This window comes from Hylobates moloch, unplaced genomic scaffold, assembly GCF_009828535.3.
Source record: "Hylobates moloch isolate HMO894 unplaced genomic scaffold, HMol_V3 SCAFFOLD_11, whole genome shotgun sequence".
NCBI classification, from domain to species: Eukaryota; Metazoa; Chordata; class Mammalia; order Primates; family Hylobatidae; genus Hylobates; species Hylobates moloch.
In genome coordinates this window covers 21,433,394-21,452,935 of record NW_026652286.1, presented here as the reverse complement: position 1 = coordinate 21,452,935, position 19,542 = coordinate 21,433,394, and the positions used below count along the sequence as shown (strand labels likewise).

Here is a 19,542-nt window from a genome sequence, read left to right as displayed (position 1 = left end):
TCTTTATTGTTTCAAGTAAGTTGTTCCTATTGCTGTTTTGTTCTTATAATGCAACCTAGAAAGATCCAATCTTTGCACAAGTCATTTTATTCCTTGGATAAAAGGTGAGTACCTAGCATATCGATGCAAAATATATTCTGTACCTAGCATATCAGTACAAAATATGTTCAATAGAGTGTCTTCTTAGGACATGTGTCCATTCATTTATTCGTTTATTGCACCATTGTTGTGCATCTTTTTTGTAACAGGCACTGAGCAAAGTGCGAGAGTACATGAAAAGGCTCTGAAAAGAACACTGGATTCAAAATTAGAAGAATCAATATTGAATTAGGTGCAGTAATGTAATTTCTTAGTCTCTTAATTTTTATTAGAAAAATACAGGTGATAGGCCAGGCATGGTGGCTCACGCCTGTAATCCCAGCACTTTGGGAGGCTGAGGCAGGTGGATCATGAGGTCAAGAGCTCGAGACCATCCTGGCCAACATGGTGAAACCCTGTCTCTACTAAAAATACAAAAAAGTTAGCTGGGCGTGTTGGTGCATGCCTATAGTCCCTGCTACTTGGGAGGCAGAGGCAGGAAAATTGCTTGAATCCAGGAGGCAGAGGTTGCAGTGAGCCGAGATCATGCCATTGCACTTCAGCCTGGTGATGAAGCAAGACTCTGTCTCAAAAAAAGAGAAAAGAAAAGAAAGAAAAATACAGGTGATAATACATAGTTCACAAATGTAGATTATGTGTAAGTACTGGAAGAGTTACTGAATTAGAAAACAATTTGTTAAATGCTATATAAATGTATGCTTTTTGTGATTACATTACAAAAAAAGTCAATATTTAAATGAAATTAAATATTATAATATAATATAATAAAAAGAGAGTACCTAAAAAAGAAAGAGATAGAGACAGAAGTGAGCATGACTGCCAGGGTTTTTCTCAACATGAAAATTCAGTAGAAGAAAAATGTATAAGTGCTTATAATAAAAGGCAATATATGTTTGTCCCTAGAGAGAAATACAGTGTTGTGGGCCCACAATGGAGAGAGAGTTTAATTTCAATGTGGCAAATTCAGTAAGGCCTTATCAAGAGAGTAGCCTTTATACAAGGCCTTATCAAGAGAGTAGCCTTTATACCAGGCCTTGAAATGGAAATTGCTCGCTAGCATGCCATGTGTTCCCTCTTATAAGATAGCTGAGAAGAGGGGTTATAGAGCTATTACTGCACGGCAATCATCTTCCTGGACTTTTGAGTCAGACGATCTGCATTCAAATCTTAGTTATGCATTTTCCAGCTGCATGATTTTACGTATGTTACTTAATTCAACTGTTTCCCAATTTCCTCATTTATAAGTTTGTGATAACATTACTGATCTTATAAAGATAGGATTGAGATAACTGCTTAGCATACTAAAAATCTCATTAAATATTAGTTGCTGTTATTCTACTCATTACTGCTTTTTCATTGTAAATGGGGCAATAGACAAAATTCCTGTGGCCAAAAATGGATTGGCGAGGATGCTGTGGAGAGATGTGAGGCAGTGCCCTATGATTATAAGTGAGAAAGGCAAGTCAGCCAACCTTCCCCTCCTTCTTTTTCTTTCTTTGTCTTCTTCTGTATATTAGTTTCTAGAACTCAGTTTGTCTGGAGCCTCTTGCTGTCATCCCACTCTGTTGGGCAAAGATGTTGGTCCTTCCTCTCTTTGAGACTCCAGGGTCTCGGGGCTCAGGAAACATAATAAATATGTGAAATAAATGATAAATTGATCCAAGTCACATTAGTAATGACTTAATAGATTTTTCCTCTTATCTCTATTTTCAACAAGAGGTGTTCAGTAAATGTGAGTCAAAGAAGCAAGATATAAAGACTTTATCTGGGTAATCTAATCAACCTCCCAAACTGAGAATCATGCTCCATTAATATAGACCCTTCCCCATCATCATCAAGCCATTCAGCATTGTACAGTTATGTGTAGCTGATAAGTTATATTCTGTTATTGCTGGGTTTAATATGAGTAAATATTATTGTTTTTATTTTACATATAATATTTATTTTCTTTCCATAAATCCTAGGTAGGTCTATATTATGTATAGTCTCAGAAAAAATAACAGCTGTAGATGATTACATCTATGTATGGCATTCAGATGAAGAGCAATTCATCTTGTTTTCTATCAGTCCAAAAATATCTATGTATTACCTATTATTTCCTATCTAATTATCAGTCCATAAAAATCCACTTCTGGTGAGCAGCTCAGAGTCCATTGTCTTTTTCTAGACCCCAGTGATTTCTCCTCAATTCTCCTCAGTTTTTCTAATCTTCTGCTCTCCACCTTGTTTCTGGCAGGACTCTGAAAGTCTCTGCTTCAAGTTGCTGGTGGGGAGATTTACCTGAAGCTCAGAATATCTAATGCATTCAGGGTCTAGGCAGAACACGTGGGTGAATTAGGCAGGCAGTCCATGCTATCTCTTGGGGAAGAATAAATATAATTAACCCTCAACTTTAGGAGAAGTATAATGAACTAGAGATAAAATTAGAAAGAATTGACTGTTCAGTTCCACTTGATCATTGACAAGTGGGAATAAAGTTTCACTTTTAAGAGATATTCCCTTTTTTTTCAAGAGAAATTGCAAATCTGGACCTGTCTGTCCGTCTGTCTGTCTGTCTGTCTGTCTGTCTGTCTATCTATCTATCTATCTATCTATCTATCTATCTATCTATCTATCTATCTACCTACCTACCTACCTACCTAGCTAGCTCACTTTAGAATATTGGAGATGCTTTTGAATCCTTTAAAGAAATATTCTGTAGACCAAATAAGACAACCCAAAAGCCAGATTTGTCTCATGCTCATCAACTTAAAACCACTGCCTTATAACCTTAAAATGTTTGATAGAGGGAAAGATAAACAAAACATAGCCCTATTAATATTGACTCTACCTCATAGAGTAGTTAATTAATTATGCCAATTATGTCTCCACTCTTTTACTAAAGACCTTTCCTCTCCACTGGGGTTGAGGATGAGAACAGAAGGGGTAAATAGGAAATAGAATTATCTCCTGCTACACACAAATGAGGTATGTGTGTGTGGCTGCATATTTACCCTAGATGTGGTCTGCATAGTTCCTAGTTATTGCAGGATCTGGCCAGCAGCCCTCAATGCAACGGGGCTCTTTCTTTATTCCCAGGCAGATCTGCAGGTCGAGAAATAAAAGACAAACACAAGATAGTGAAAGCTGGGTCCAGGGGGGTCACCGCCTTCTGGTCCTGCGATGCCACCAATGCACTGGATATACCAGCATTTATTATTAAGTTTAGTGAGGGCAGGGGTAGGTTAGTGAGGGATTTAGGGTCGTTTGATTATGAGATGAGATGGTCACATGGGATGAAGTAATTCTTTAACATATCATCGGTATGCAGAAGTACAGTATACAGAGATAAAAATTTACAATATAGTGTGTGCGTCAGCAATTTCTAACAGAGCCTTAAAACAGAAACACAGTCTATCCATAAGCTATTTTTAGTAAGACACTAATCAGTAGCAATAATTGCAGCAAAAGCTGGTTGCAAACGATCAATAGAAGCAGGATGTGAAACTAGACAACTGGTTAGACCACAAATTCTCAGAAGGGAGTATGTCTTAACCCTAAAGAGACCTACAAGAGCCGTGGCAAGATAAGGGCATTTATAGCCCTATCTTATCCATATGAACAGGCGCCCCCTCATGTGTCCGTTTATAGGCTCTCCACAAGGGTCACATTCCATTCCCAGAGCTATGAACATCTGCTTTTCTGGGATAGGAACCTTGGTGATGTGAAACCTCCCTGACTGCATGTCCATTCATAGGCTCTCTGCAGGGGGAAGCACATCATGCACTGTTGGCTCATTCTGGCAGCCCAACCTTGCATTGTCTTTACACAATCCTGCATGCAACTTTGTATTTACAATAATCAGGAGCATTTCATATTTTATTCCACAGCAATAGTTTCAGGGGGTCCCCCTACACCTAGTTGGCCAGAGACAATCCTTATTTATGCCTGTGGTCCCATTCAGTGTAATAACTAATAGCAATCCCTTTCATGTTCAAAGGTATGCCTGTTAGGAAAATAAATTACAAGGTAACACTAGTTCTGGGTAGCACAAGTGTCTTAGCTAGTCTCAGTGTGAAATAATATGGATGCAGAGGGACAGGTAAAAAATTGCTAGGTGCTATACGAGATAAATTGTTACAGAGTTCAGACTCAAGGTCAGGTTCACCTACTCAGAATGCTTTCTACAATTCAGGCTGTTTTAAAATGTATATTAAGAGCTGGCAGAAACTCTCATCAGAGTGAACAGGCAACCTACAGAATGGGAGAAAATGTTGGCAATCTATCCATCTGACAAAGGGCTAATATCCAGAATCTACAAGGAACTTAAATAAATTTACAAGAGAAAAAAAAACCCCATCAAAAAGTCGGCAAAGGATATGAACAGACACTTCTCAAAAGAAGACATTTATGCAGCCAACAAACATGAAAAAAGCTCATCATCACTGGACATTACAGAAACGCAAATCAAAACCACAATGAGGTAGCATCTCATGCCAGTCAGAGTGGCGATCATTAAACAGTCAGGAAACAACAGATGCTGGAGAATATGTGGAGAAATATGAACGCTTTTACACTGTTGGTAGGGGTGTAAATTAGTTCAACTATTGTGGAAGACAGTGTGGAAATTCCTCAAGGATCTAGAACCAGAAATACCATTTGACCCAGCAATCCCATTACTGGGTATGTACCCAAAGGATTATAAATCATGTGACTATAAAGACACATGCACAAGTATGTTTATTGCAGCACTGTTCACAATAGCAAAGACTTGGAACCAACCCAAATGCCCATCAATGATAGACTGGATAAAGAAAATGTGGCACATACACACCATTGAATACTATGCATCCATAAAAAAGGATGAGTTCATGTCCTTTGCAGGCACATGGATGAAGCTGGAAACCATCATTCTCAGCAAACTAACACAAGAACAGAAAACCAAACACCACACGTTCTCACTCATAAGTGGGAGTTGAACAATGAGAATACATGGACACACGGAGGGGAACATTGCACACCAGGGCCTGTCAGGGAGTTGGGGGCTCGGGGAGGGATAGCATTAGGAGAAATTCCTAATGTAGATGACAGGTTGATGGGTGCCGCATCAACGTGTATAACTACGTAACAAACCTGCATGTGCTGCACATGTACCCCAGAACTTAAAGTATAATTAAAAATGTATATTGAGCCTCAGAGTCCTATTTTACAGATATTAGGACAAAGGCTGAGAGAAATACAATGTACTCAGGCACATTCCATAGCAATTAACAGAATGCAATTTTAGCTAAGGTCTTCTGAGGTCATGGCTGCATACTTTCTCAGCCGCAACCATGTTTGGAAACCAAAGACTAAGCTGTACAGAACAATCACCACCCGAAAGGTACAATTTGGTGATGCATCTGTTAAAAGAAATAGAAACTTAGAATAGGACTAATCGGTAGGGAGACACGACTGACAGCATAAAAGAATCAGAGAACAATTTGTGGTTCTATATAATTAAGTGCTAAATTATTTAGTAAGGATAAAGAAGTTTGGAAGAGACTTTGTGTGGGCTGGTGTATTCAGAGGAGAGATGACACATCAACTGGTCTTTGGAGAACTTGTATGATGTGCATCAGGTGGAGAACGTTCCAAAAAGAGGAAACAAAAGGAGGTATTTTGGATTATTTTTATGAGGCACATCTAGGAGTATATTTTGACCCAAGTTGAGGGTTCCTACTGAGGAATGTGGATAAATCTTGTGGATAAATTATGTTGGGCTAAATAGATAAGAATTTGTTTTAATGTTTAGTTTTGTTTTACCCATACATATACGTAATTTTACAAAAGTGTGTATATGTGGCAATTCATCTTCTTTTGAATATATAGTTGTTTTCTTCCCCTAGCCCTTTGTATTTTTTTCTGAGACAGGGTCTCACTCTGTTGCCCAGGCTGGAGTGGAATGGCAGGGCCACGGCTCACTGTAGCCTCAACCTCCCAGGCTCACATGACCCTCCCACCTCAGCCTCCAACGTAGCTGGAACTACAGGTGTGTGCCACTACTTCCAGATAACATTATTATTATTATTATCATTATTATTATTTTATAGAGACAGGGTCTTTCTATATGCCAAGGATAGTCTGGAACTTCTGGACTCAAGTGATCCTCCCACCTCGGCCTCCCAAAGAGCTAGGATTACAGGCATGAGCCACTGCGCCTGGCTTTTTCCCTTTTTTGACTCCCCTTTTTCTCTCTCTTCTTCCATCCTCCCATCTTAACCTGCCCACCCAAGTTAATAACCTAGTATGTAACTTTCTATGTTTTCTACCTCCTCAAATAATTGGATAGACTTCATGGTAGGATAAACCATCATTAACTATACTGTTGGGTATTAATTTTGTCTCCATTGTTTTGCTGCCAAGAAAAATGACTCAATAAACACCTTGACATATGGGTCATTACTTACGGCTACTTTGTTTGTATGGCATAGACATCCAGGAGGTGGATTATTGGTTAACATTGTCTCTAATACTTTATAGCGCGAAATCAATGTATGATAAAATGCCTTTGTTAACATATCCTATAAAAATAGGTATCATGGCTCCTTTTCATTTTTGCTAATGAGAAAAGCTTTTAAAGATACCTTGTTATTTTAACTTACATTTCTATGACTTCCAGAGAAAAAATTTTACCACCTTTAATTATTTATTAGAATTTGACAATGTTTTTAAAACACTTTATTTTTAAAAAATATTTTTCTAATTTATTTTTATCAATCAATGTATAATCAAGGCAGCAGAATGAGAACTATTTTAAGTACTGTAGAAGGGCTTTATTTTAGGACTAAGAACTTACCCAATTGTAAGATTTGTGAGACAATGAGTATCCAAAAGAGAAAGCAGGAGGATCAGAGAAATGTCACGAACCAGCCCTTCCTAAACACTGCTGTGGCAGACAAATCAGAGCTTCCAGGGAATCTGGAGTGAGATTATGATGCAGTGCTGATGAGGCGGCCTATGGACAAGCTATTGACTCTCTACCTCCTGCTGGGCTGGAGTTTCTGTAGAGAAGAAGAGCTGGACACAGTGCTGGGAAGAACAAGTTCTAGCTAGAATCTGTCTTCCTCTCATGTTATTAGTGTTATTCTCTAATCACTCCTAAACGAAATAACCTTCAGAGGTCTGCTGCATCCCTTCAGCTTCCCAAGTCTTGCGTAAATTCTCTTTTGATCAGCTTTAACCTGAAACCACAAAGGGAAGGAGATTCTGGAGAACATAGAGTTTAGCAAAGTTGACACAGAACAGATATGACAAAACACACAACCAATTTTCATAAATGTCCACAAACTACGAAGATGTTGTACGCTCTTAAAAACTTCTGTTAAATGAAGTTAACAGAATGTAGAAAGTAATCTAGATCTTTGTTTACTTTTTACTGTACTCTTTTAAAAAATTTTGATGTATATATTGTTTCCCATTGTATTTGCAATTTATTAATTTCTTGACTGTTTACTTTTATATTAAATGCTGTATGGTTTGGTGCATAAAATATATGATGTTATATCTTAGTTATAAATTACACTCCTACCTTTACATAATGTTTCTGTTTAACATTCTAGTTCTTCTAAAGTGAAATTTTACCTTGATTGATATTAACATTACCAGTCCTGATTACTGTTTTTTTGCATTTACCTGGAATCACTTTGCCCACTGCTTTATTACCTTGCCTCAAATATTTTTATTTATACCAATGTACATATCTTTATTTAATCTAATTTAATCTCTGTATTTTAGTAGAAAACAATGCACCTGTTTATATTTTGAGTAGTGGCTGATATGCTTGATTGGATTTATTCCATCTTGCTTTGCACTTTTTACTTCTTTCCCATTGATAACCACGTTTTCCTTTTCCTTATTGTTCCTGGTTTGATCAAGATGCAATATATTTCATTTGTTTTTTCCTTGGACAATGTAATGTTTTCTCATTTATTACAGATTACTTTTATTTTCTTTGTTCTCATAATCAAAGGATTTAAATAAAACTATTTTGTAATCAAGATGCATGCTTCTATTTCCCTCCTATTTAATCCCTCCCCAATAAAAAGAAATCTTAAGAGTATTTTAGCTTTTTACTTTTTCTTTCTTATCCCTCATCCTCTTGATAGACTTCTGTAACATTTTTACATCCCCTACTCCCAACCACCTGGATTTGCTGAGAGAATTGACAACAAACTGGAATTTATTTAACAGTGTTTCTTTTCTTTTCAGCATCTTTTTTGGCTCTTATATTAAGTTCCCCTGGGAAGTGTATTATTATTCCCTTGCACTTAGATAAATAAATAGATAAAATTTTGATATTAGTATATTTTACTCATAAATCTTGGAGTCTGTCTTCTGATTTGTTTTTTGACTAGACTTTTTTCTCATCTATTTTAATAAAACAAGTTCTATAAGCTATATATTCCTCAAATTATTACAAATTCTCAAATGTCTTCCTACATTCAAGAATAAATTATGTCTCGTCTAGCCATGTGATTCTGAGATGTAGTCATCTTTTATCAGCAATCTAAAGAAGCTATTCTAGCTTCCAGCATGGCAAATAAGAAGTCTGATGTCAATCTCCTTCCTGTTTCCCTTCATCAATATTTTATTAGTTTCATTTGCAGTCCTATGAAATTCCTTAGTGGTCAGGAATTTTACAAGGTATGTCAGGATAAGTGTCTTTTCTTAACCTTCTAGTCTATGTTCAAGGAAGCTTTATTTCTGAGAAATTTTCTTCTGTCATTGTTTAATTATTGCTATATTTGCAGTGTTTATTCTTCTTGCTTTTCATAGCATTTTCATTACTCCAACAACAGTGTTCATGGTTCCATTCCTCAAGCTTTTTTATATTTCATCCTATCATTTCTTCTTATAATGTTATTTTTCTCTGTGATGATTCTTACTTTTGATCCTCTAGATCACTCATTTGGTTCTAACTATGAATCTTTCCTTCAGTTTATGTACCGCATTTTTTTAGCTGCAAAACCATGGTATTTAGCTCCAGAAAATCTTATTACTTGCACTTGAATATAATTGAAGACCTGATTTTTTACTGATATAGTTATTTTTAAGAACAGTTTTAAATTGATAAAAACATTGAGTGAATAATACAGAGAATTTCCATATACCCCTCCCCCTGCACAATTTCCTTTATTATTAACATCTTAATATTTGTATGTTTGTTACAGCTGATGAACCAGTATTCATACGTTATTATCAACTGAAGCCTATAGTTGATTCATATTTTCTTCATTATCACCTCATCTCTTTTCTGTACCGGGATCTCATCTTGGTTAGTCCATTACATGCAGTTGTCATGTCTCTTTAGGCTCCTCTTGACTTGACAGTTTCTCAGGCTTTCCTGGTTTTTTATGACGTTGACAGTTTTAAGCATTATTGGCCAGGTATATTACAGCATACTCCTCTAATAGTATTTCTTATGGTTAGAAAGGAATTATTGGTTTTGGGGAGGTACACAGAAAGAATGTGCCATTTTCACCACATCATATGAAAGGTACATATTATCAATTAGATTTATGGCTGTTGATGTTGACCTTAATCACCTGGCTGAAGTAATGTTTATTAGATTTCTCTACTGTAAAGGTAGTGTTCTTCCCCTTTTCCATACTGTACTTATAAGAGGGAAGTCACTGTACTCAGCTCACACTAAGGAATAGGGAGTTATGCTTCTTCTCTTTTAGGGTAGAGCAGTTACATCATTTATTTGGAATTGTTCTGCATGGGACATTTGTCTTTTCTTCCCCATTTATTTAGTCAATTACTTATGTCATCACGGACTCATGGATATATATTTTATACTTTATGTCATAATACAATATTACTTCATTTATTTTGGTGCCAAAATTTTCTCATCTGTGACCACTGAGACCTCTTTCCATTGGTTTCTGTGACCTCTTTGACTGCCTTCATCAATATGTGTGTGTGTGTGTGTGTGTGTGTGTGTGTGTGTGTGTGTGTTTAACCACTTTCTTACTTTCTGGGACTTCAAGATGCTCAAGGCTCAACTGGTATATCCCCTGCCCTAGACCTGAAATCATCTATTTATCCAAAGAACCCTGGGTCCTTTTACTGGAGAAAGGTATCAGAAACTAAAATATAGGGTGCTAGGTGTTATTAGGGTCTTGTTTATTTTAGGTTCTCTTGAGTACATTTTTAAAAACTATTTAAGGCTGAATATCTGCTTTGGCAGTTTGGTTTTACTGTGTATGCATTTTGATCTGTCTGATTTCCCTATTTCTGAACACTGGAATCCTTTGGATGGATCTTCCCCCAGACTTACTGGGATTGTGGGCTTACTATGGTTGAACATTAAATGGCTGGATAAACTGCTTGGGGTGGGTGAATGTAAAGGAGCATCTTTTCTTATGGGTCTGTGATTCAAGAGACATTGGTCCTTGTTTAAGAATCTATATTAGCCATTTCAAAACAGTGGGCTTCCTGTGCTCTCCTAGCCTCAGAGGAAGTACAGACTCAACGTGCCTGCAGAACCAACCCTTGAACACAAGAGAATCAAGAATAGAAGAAAATAACTTCCAGAATTATGGAATAAGGACCTAAAACAATTTCTCTTCCATTAAAGCAAAGAAAATATTGGCAAAAACTGACAAATTAATTCTTAGAATTCTGGAAATCAATCCAAAGCTTTCAACAATTCAATGTGTTGATTTAGAAAAAAAAAAAGCTGAATTGTGGTAATAATACCCTTTGTGGCATTTTAATTTCCCATATTCCCACCTCCATCTTACCAGCTCTGTGATACTCTTGAAAACCAGTAGACTTACAAACACAGTAGCTGTGAAAACCAGCTGCCTAGCAGCACATGCTCCATCTCCAGAGAAATGTCATTATTTGACCTATCTGTTAAAGCCACATTCACAAGGTTTATGTTTATCTGATCTGACGCAGAGCTTGGTAGATAAGAAAAGCCCTACCTTAAGAGTATTTTTCAAAAACAATCAGAGGCAATATTTAACATCACAGCTGACTGAGGTGGCAATCATTTGAGGTAAATAAGAGGCTGACTGAAAAAGGTAAATGAAAAATCTGGCAATGAGCTGTTCATAGGTAACTTTGAAAAGTTTTGACATATTTTTGGATATCTAAATAACCACATATGTTTGTGGAGCTGGGCATATGCCCAGAAAAGACCCTATATCTCACTTCAGCTGACCTTGAGACTGTGCAAGCCGGAAGTGAAGGTGTAGGCAAAGTTGTACATTGCCTGCCAGATGTATCCCAAAATACACACTGAGACCCTCAGCAAGAAGTGGAAGATTTAATTGTATCACAACATTTAAGGAAATGTCTATCAAATCAGCTGACTACTAAGAAATTGAAAGACACGCCAATGACTGGACAACACAAAGAATATACACTTTTCAAAATGAGCCCAAGTCAAAATTAGTTACTAAATAAACACTCATCAACAAAGGCAAAAACCAAAATCTGTATTAGCCAATATTTTATAGAGAAACTGAACCAATTAGATGTATGTATAGAGAACACTTTAAGGGATTGGCTCACATGGGGGCTAGTAAGCCAAAATTTTGCAGTGCCAGCAAGTAGGCTGGGAACCCAAGGAAGAGCTGATGTTTGAATCTTGAGTCCAAAGGCAGTCTGGAAACATGTAACAACAAAAATACACAAAATACTAATACTACCTTTAGGTACTCCTAATCAAATATTTATATGAGGCAAGTTTCTGGGTGATAATGTATTAAATATCTTAAGAAAATATTTTAGTGAAATGAATAGGTATAATTAAATTGATTGGTTGCTCCTGATTACAGTGAACCCGTGGGAAAGGAAAAGGATGAGCTCAAGGATTCAATTTCCTGGTAACAAAATCTGATTTGGGAACTGGAAAATGTAGTCACTAGAGTTAACATGCAAACTTCCCTGAAAGGGACCATATGCAAACCCTTGTTTTTATTGTGCAAAATGTAATGCTATAAAATTTTTTCCAAATGTTCCACCATTGTTTTACAATAAAACACCACGAATATGGAAGACTTGATGCTTCAAACACTTAGGGCTTATGTCACCATTTGCTATCTATTCCTAACGTAATTACAAAGATGTGCAGGGTATTTTTTGGCATAAAGCTTGCAATAACTAAAAATATATATCCTGGCTGAATTTTGCACATAGATTTCAGTGTATATTTGTTAACTATACTGAAAAGAAAATACACAGCTTTCTCCTGTTACTTAGAGGAATGATAGTAAGGAAGAACAATTTTATTTGATGTAAAATATGTTTTACTGAATATTTTCCAAGGCAACATTATATGATTGACTATTCAGTGATATTAAATATGGATTATTTAGATGTACTTTAATGAATCTAAAGACTATAGTTGGAAGATTAATTATTGATACATAAATGGTTTCAAGTCATCAATATTTATTTTCATAAGTAAATTAAATACTTCAAAAATCTTTTCATCCTAAGACTTGTTTTGTCAAACTATTTGTCCCTTCATTATATCACAATGTTTGATTTCAAACCCGATTCAAGTTCAGATTGCTACAAAGCTTCTATCTGTATATTTGGATCAGTGAGGATTTCCTTTACTATTTTCACTATTTTCCTTTAGAGGGGAAAAAGGAATAACCCCTGATCAAACCAGCCATAAAGATTATATTTCTGAAGCCACAGTGCGTGAAATTCTCTTCCAGCAAAGCCTAGAATATGAGGAGATGGAATGACCGTTAGAGAACATCTAAGTCATCAGTCTTATTACAGATTAGAGACCTAGATCCAAGGAGGCAAACTTATTTTCCCTCAGTTAGACAGCATGCTAGGACACAGAGTCTATGGTATAGAATCCCAAAGCAACGCACTCTTTCCACATATGTCTGCTAAGCCAAGAAGAGGCCCTCCATGACCAAGTGCTGATTTTTTTCAATTTCAAATCTGTGTTATTATTGGATTAAAATGGCATAGAAAACCATTTCCTATCAAGTAATTTAAACACAGTTATCATTTTTCCCTTTTTACATTTATTTTTATAACATAAATAATGCATATTTGATGGTTAGAATGACCACCTAACTTACTGTCCAAACCAGCACACTTTTTAAAAGTTTGAGGCTATCAATAAAAGGCAACCCAGAACATAAAGCCACTCTATGAATGAATAGACAATAAAATTAAGATATCAGTAAGCAAAATGAAAAAATAAACCTTTTCGCCCCATCTCCTCCATCTAGACTTAGCTATATTTTGCATTTTATTATTATGGATGTATCTATGCACATACTTTTTTGCCAAAAGGATCAATATTCTTTTGCAGTCTGCTTTTATCAATGAGTAATGTATTAGAATCATTTTTCTCAGTAAATAAATATTCATGCACACTTAATGTTTGAATGATTGCTTAGCATTGTGTTGTTACTCTTATAACCGGCCTGGTCATGTTCAAATAAAGACCACACTGTTCACTCAATTAGTCACCCTAGCTTCTGGGGGTCAAGCATATATTGTCTCTGGAAAGTAAATATATAACTACAAAGGTTGCTTCCATTTCCATCTCTCTACAAACACCCAAACAACCAGAAAGACACAGGCCTAGACCAGTCAGGCAGACGCCAAGCTATCTGAAGAGACATCAGCAACAAGTAACTAGTACAATCACACCCAGGATACTTGCTGAGTATCAGCTTTGATCAAAAGCATGGCAACTCACCAAAATAAGGTAAAGTTGTTGATATTACCAGAGTATCAGTTCAAGAGCTCATAAAGTTGGGCAGAGCCTGGCAAATAAATCAACGATTATTACATTCTTATGTTTTCAAACCAGTACAGCAAGATGAGTCTTTATGAAATCATCTGCCTAGAAGAAATAAAGTCATGAAGCTATGCAAATCTACAGACTTGTATGTAAATTTCAAAGGGCAATTAGCACACTGAAATTTGTTTGAATGTCTTATTACTAGATTACTTTCACAAATAATAAAGAATAGTTGAGGATTATGGAAAGCCATTCATTCAGCAAATATTTATTTGCTCAGCTTTTATGTGTCAATCATCTTTTCGGCACCATGACAAATAGAAAAGTGAGTCAACCTGAAGTCTATTTTAAAGGATTTCTTCTTGATTGGTAGAAAAGTATGTGCCTACTTTCAAAAGCATACATGTATAATGCATAGTAGAAACATTATGAAAATGCCATTAAGTGATGTTATTCATGCTCGATGGAAATCAGAGAAGGCTAAATCTACATCTAACTGGCTTTGTACTCAGTAGATGTAGATGTGGATAAAATATATCTTCATACAAGAAATGTCATTGTTCCCTGAAGGAGTTTTAGGACAATCATTACCAGTGGAGAAAACAGCAGCAGCAGCGGCAAAAGCAGACCAATAAGGAAGAAAGTAATATAGGATTAAAAGAGTTTGTAAAGGAGTCTTTGAAACAATATTGGAAAGTGCTGCAAGAAAATATGGAGCTCCTTGAATGGTAAAGCAGTGAACATGGACTTGATGATTTTTGTTTAAATAAATTAAATTATGTTTATTTTTAATAACATTATTGAAGTAAAATTGATATACAAAGAACACATATTTAATGTACGATGAGTTTGAACATATGCAAACACCTGTCATGCAATCACTACAATCAAGGCAACAAACATATCCAAAGGATGTATGGGACAAGGTAGCTGATGACAGATTAAACAACATGGATTTAATCCTATAGGCAACTTGAAATAATTATTAAGATTTTCAGCAGGGGTCTAAGATATGAACTGCTGTTTAACCCATCATCACCTCCTTTGTCCCGCACATCTCCCTTCTCTTGATGCTGTCTTCTCACACAAATCATTTTGTGTTCCTGTCTCTTCAAAATGCCATGTGCTCCAAGCACTTGAGAATTAATTTTTTTAAAATTCTGTTTTGTAAGACTTCTTAAGGCTGGACTCAGAGAAGGTTGAGGCTGCTGATTTTCCTCCATGACTTTATCTTAGACACACCCATCAGTAGTACTACTTCTGAATGCTACTCGGAGCATATAGCCTGGATATCAGCAGGATGAATCTGCTTAATTCTGCTGTTATATTGTCACATGTGGCCAGAAACCATAGGCTTTTAGGGAGAAAATTGTTAAATTTCACTCCATTTTTCCTTTTATGATGGTATATGACTTTTTTACAGAGCTGGTTTGTGTCTTTAATATACGGAGAGAAACTAGAAGCAGGACAGTACTGCTTTTCCATTTCTGTTACCATTTAGGCAATGAAAAGTATCATTCACAATTCCAATTTTAATTAAGGCAGTGATTCATGACCCAAACAGGCAGAAACAGGACTCTCTCAGTCTCTTTGACAGAGCACAATACAGAGAAACTCACAATCGGCTGAGCTGACAGACCTATTTTGAAATTCAAAGGAATAAAAAGTTTCCCAGTGATGTAAACATCAGAGTTTCTTACCTCTCTGGGGAGCAAATGTTAGCAGGGGGGCTGCAAAGTTAATTACTTAAGGGGGACAGGAGACAGGTTGTGAGTTGTGGGGAGCAACAGCAGCAGAAACATGAAGGGGAACGAAACCCTAGGTCCAAAGAGAAAAAAGAGAAAAATTGAAGTTGTAGCAAGACAGGTATATGGGTATATGGGCAGGGGGGTTGAAGATATATGTATGTAATAAGGATAAAATCAACACATATCATTGATAAAGTATGAAAATGATAAAAATATATGAAAGTATAAAAAATATTACCCTTAACTCAACTTGCAAGCATGATTACTCCAGATATTTTTGCATGTTTATTTCTAGGCTTTTTTTTTTCTGCTTTGGAAAACAGTCAAGATTGTACTGTGTTTTATATATTAATCATGCCCCCTCACTAAACATTATATAAAATACACATTTTGCATGTTATTAAAATTTGCAGAAAAATGTTTGAAGCTAAAAATAGTAGGAAAAAGCAACCCAACATAGTTCATAGTTAGCTTAGCTTTCCTTAATGAGGCTACTTGCTATCCATTCTTAAATTGTCCACAATGGAGATGTCAGTCCATCAAAATGCTTCCTTTTACCTCATCACAGAATTTTTATTTTGAGTTAAAAAAGAGGGCTTTTGCTCAAACTCCTCTTTCTACACTTCCAGAACGTACTTTCTTTCTTTATACACACACACACACACACACACACAGAGAGAGAGAGAGAGAGAGAGAGAGAGAGAGAGGAATCTTTTTCTCTTTGCACCGCCTTTCTATAAAGCAGATGGTGCTTCAAATTTCCTCGGCCCCTCACAAAGCTGTTCCTCTAGCAACCTCCCCTAAAAGACTGATTTTAAAACAAGCAAAGATGTTCTTTGAATCCCCTGCTAGTCAATCTGGCAGTCCAACCTAAAATGTTTCTAATTTTAAGAAAAGTAATTAACTTTATGACAAGATAGTTTAATCATAGCTGCACCAAGGAGGTTAGGGTGCAAGGGTGTTAGAAATAATAACAAACATTCTTTCCTTGGAAAAAAATCCAATGAGGTTCAAAATCTCAACTCATTTCTAGTTCTGGCAGATACATATTTGCCTCCTGCTGGGTTTTGGATCAGGGAGTAGGTTGGAGAAAATCAGAGATCGACAGGAAAAGATCTTGGGAAGGTAAAGGTGATACCTGTGCCTGGAAGTGTGGAGTAGAGGGACTTTAATTCTTTTTTATTTATTTATTTATTTTTTGAGACGGAGTCTCGCTCTGTTTCCCAGGCTGGAGTGCAGTGGTGCGATCTAGGCTCACCGCAAGCTCCGCCTCCCGGGTTCAAGCCATTCTCCTGCCTCAGCCTCTGGAGTAGCTGGGACTACAGGCGCCCGCCACTACGCCATGCGAGGGGACTTTAATTCTTTTAAGTAGTCCTGCTGACCAGGGATTGAATTAAAGTTTAAATTTCAAAAATATTTCTGATTCTAAAACCAGTGATTTAAAATGGTTTTAAAACTTTAAGTGAGATCTACAGGGGTCATAACAGTGACTAGTATGTATTGGGTGTTAGTTTTCTCCCATTCTTAAATTCATTGTCTAATCGTCACATAGGAGAATTGGGTTGCATTAGAATCAATGAGTTGGTTCACATCAGAAAGATCTGTAAGTTGAGTTCTATCGGAATTTTAACTCTGGATGAACAAAATTTAAAAAAAATCCTCGAGCAAGTCATTTATTCTTCTTGGTTTCAGTGCCCTCATCTATACAATATCTGTATTAAAAGCCCTTATGGAGACAGTCTTTGAACTCTGTTTTAGATCTTCATTTGGAGGTGAACTCCCACTGAGTTCATTGTCTGTAACCAAGTATTTCTTCAATGCCTGCATACTGAGCTCTTATTGAATGCTCAGTATTTCTTTCTGGAAAGACCATTATGATACATTAAAGAAGGTAGCACATTGTTTGCTATTCCTCCCACTGAGAGTAGAATCCAATTTCGCTCTTTTTGCTTCAGATGACTTTAAGAGCAATTACTGAACAATCAAGAGAGACTCTGAGAGATAACCGCCTGACTGAATCTAGCCCACCTGTAAAATCCATAAGTAATAATAATAAATTTTAGTTTACAGCTTAGTTTCAGGGTAGTTTGTTATGCATCCATAAATAATTGGAGCATCTGTTTGTTCAAAGCTATATTCCCCTCATTCTTTTGTATCATGCACCACAGATGAATCAAACAGCATACAATAATAACTCAATATTTTTGAGGTATCGAAAGTTTGGAAATTTCTGCATATTTTTCATCTGCTTTTATTTGGATTATTCACCTGATGCTGAGTTAATTCCATAAATCTTCAAAACTCAGGAAGCAACAGACTCTTGCGATGTGTCTGTTCAACAACATCTTACATCTTCCAGGAAGAACTTAGGGCTTTGAATCAGGGAGCAGAGATAGATGGAGGAAAGGAGATCCTACTGAAAAATGTCTTCAGCTAGCTTCTGGTCCTATTTTGGCCACTGCAGTTTGGCCTTTCAAAAGTTACTTCAAAGTGGGAGCTGAATGATGAGAACACATGGACACAATGGGGGAACAACACACACTACTGGGGCCTGTTGGATGGGGAGGGAGAGCATTAGGAAGAATAGCTAATGGATGCTGGGCTCAATACCCAGGTGATGGGGTGATCTGTGCAGCAAACCACTATGGCATACGTTTACCTATGTAACAAACCTGCACATCCTGCACATGTACCCCGAACTTAAAATAAATGGTAAAGAAAATAAATAAATAATACAATAAAACTTCTCAAACTAAACAAAAAGAGTTACTTCACTTCTTTGGGTATCAGGTGCCTTCTCTTTCAAATAAGGTGTTGATTTATGTGGTCTTGAGAAATCTTTGTTGCTCTGATCTTAAGTGTCTTTTTATAATATTAGAATCATATTTTACCTACATTTTAGGGCTATTATGAAGATTAAATCGAGCATCGAGGGTAGAGTTTTTTCAGCGCCTGTGACTAAGTAGGTTATAAATGGTCCTCAATCATCATCATCATAAATGATTCAAGGCCTGAATGGCAGAAGCAGAAGAGGAAAACTCAAGTGAAAAGTGCTAGACATAGAACACAGCTTACCTAATAAAACATGCTACTGGCTAAGCCGGGGTGGCTTTCTGCCCCCCCCTACTTAAATTTAAGAAAGAAAAACAGAAACGTCTCTGCATCTGCCACTGCATACCCTCTCAGAGCACAGACCAACTTTGCCCTTCCTTAAAAGTCCCAGGGTTTACCTACCAACTTTTAGGAAATAAATAACCAGCCTCAAATTTTGGCAAAGAGGGCATCAGTAGCAGCTCTAGAGGTTTGCTCTGATTTATATCTCGTCCTGCAGTAAAGTCTTCTGCTCCCACTCCCAGCCAACCCCGCACAACGCCCACCCCTCACTGCGGCACTGGACGCGCGGGGGATGCGGGGTTATTCCCCCAGTAGCCGCTAAGGGGAGCCGGACGCTAGACCGCCCTCCCGCGTTCCCATGACAACGACACCGGCGGGCGCAGAGCCTGGCGAGCGAAGTGCCGGCTAAAGCTGGTGTCGGATTGCAGTGCGCTCGCTGAGGCTCCGGACCTTGGAGCCTCTGAGAGTCTGGCTACTGTTCCTCCGCCTCCCTCTCGGGCAGCTCCCTAAGCCGGCTGGGACGCGCAGAGTGAAAATGGTCCACCATTCAGGCTCCATTCAGTCCTTTAAACAGCAAAAAGGTCAGTTGGAATCTTGCTCCCCTCTCCCTGCGGGCGTCACTTCCACCCCTGCATGCCCTTGCAGTTGTGTAGGAGCATCCTTTGCAGGCTTATGCGACACAGAGGTGGGGAACTCTGTGAAGTTTAAAAAAAAAAAATTAAATGCCTCTTCACTCTGCATCGTAGATGAGTGATTTTCTGAGCCTCCGCACAGTGCCTGGGAGTAGCGGAATTCGTCATTTCAGGACTTGACTTAATGTAT

The 19,542-nt window shown here is 37.2% G+C and overlaps 1 protein-coding gene across 1 annotated transcript in view; it reads left to right on the top strand.

Moving 5' to 3' along the window:
• The first annotated feature begins 19,144 nt into the window (after nucleotides 1–19,144).
• ANO3 (anoctamin 3) overlaps nucleotides 19,145–19,542 on the top strand; it is a 321,270-nt gene continuing 320,872 nt past the window's right edge. Inside the window, exon 1 of the mRNA XM_058446923.1 lies at nucleotides 19,145–19,301. Within this exon, the coding sequence (XP_058302906.1) occupies nucleotides 19,256–19,301 (46 nt within the window). The 5' untranslated portion in view covers nucleotides 19,145–19,255. The remainder of the gene's footprint in view (nucleotides 19,302–19,542) is intronic.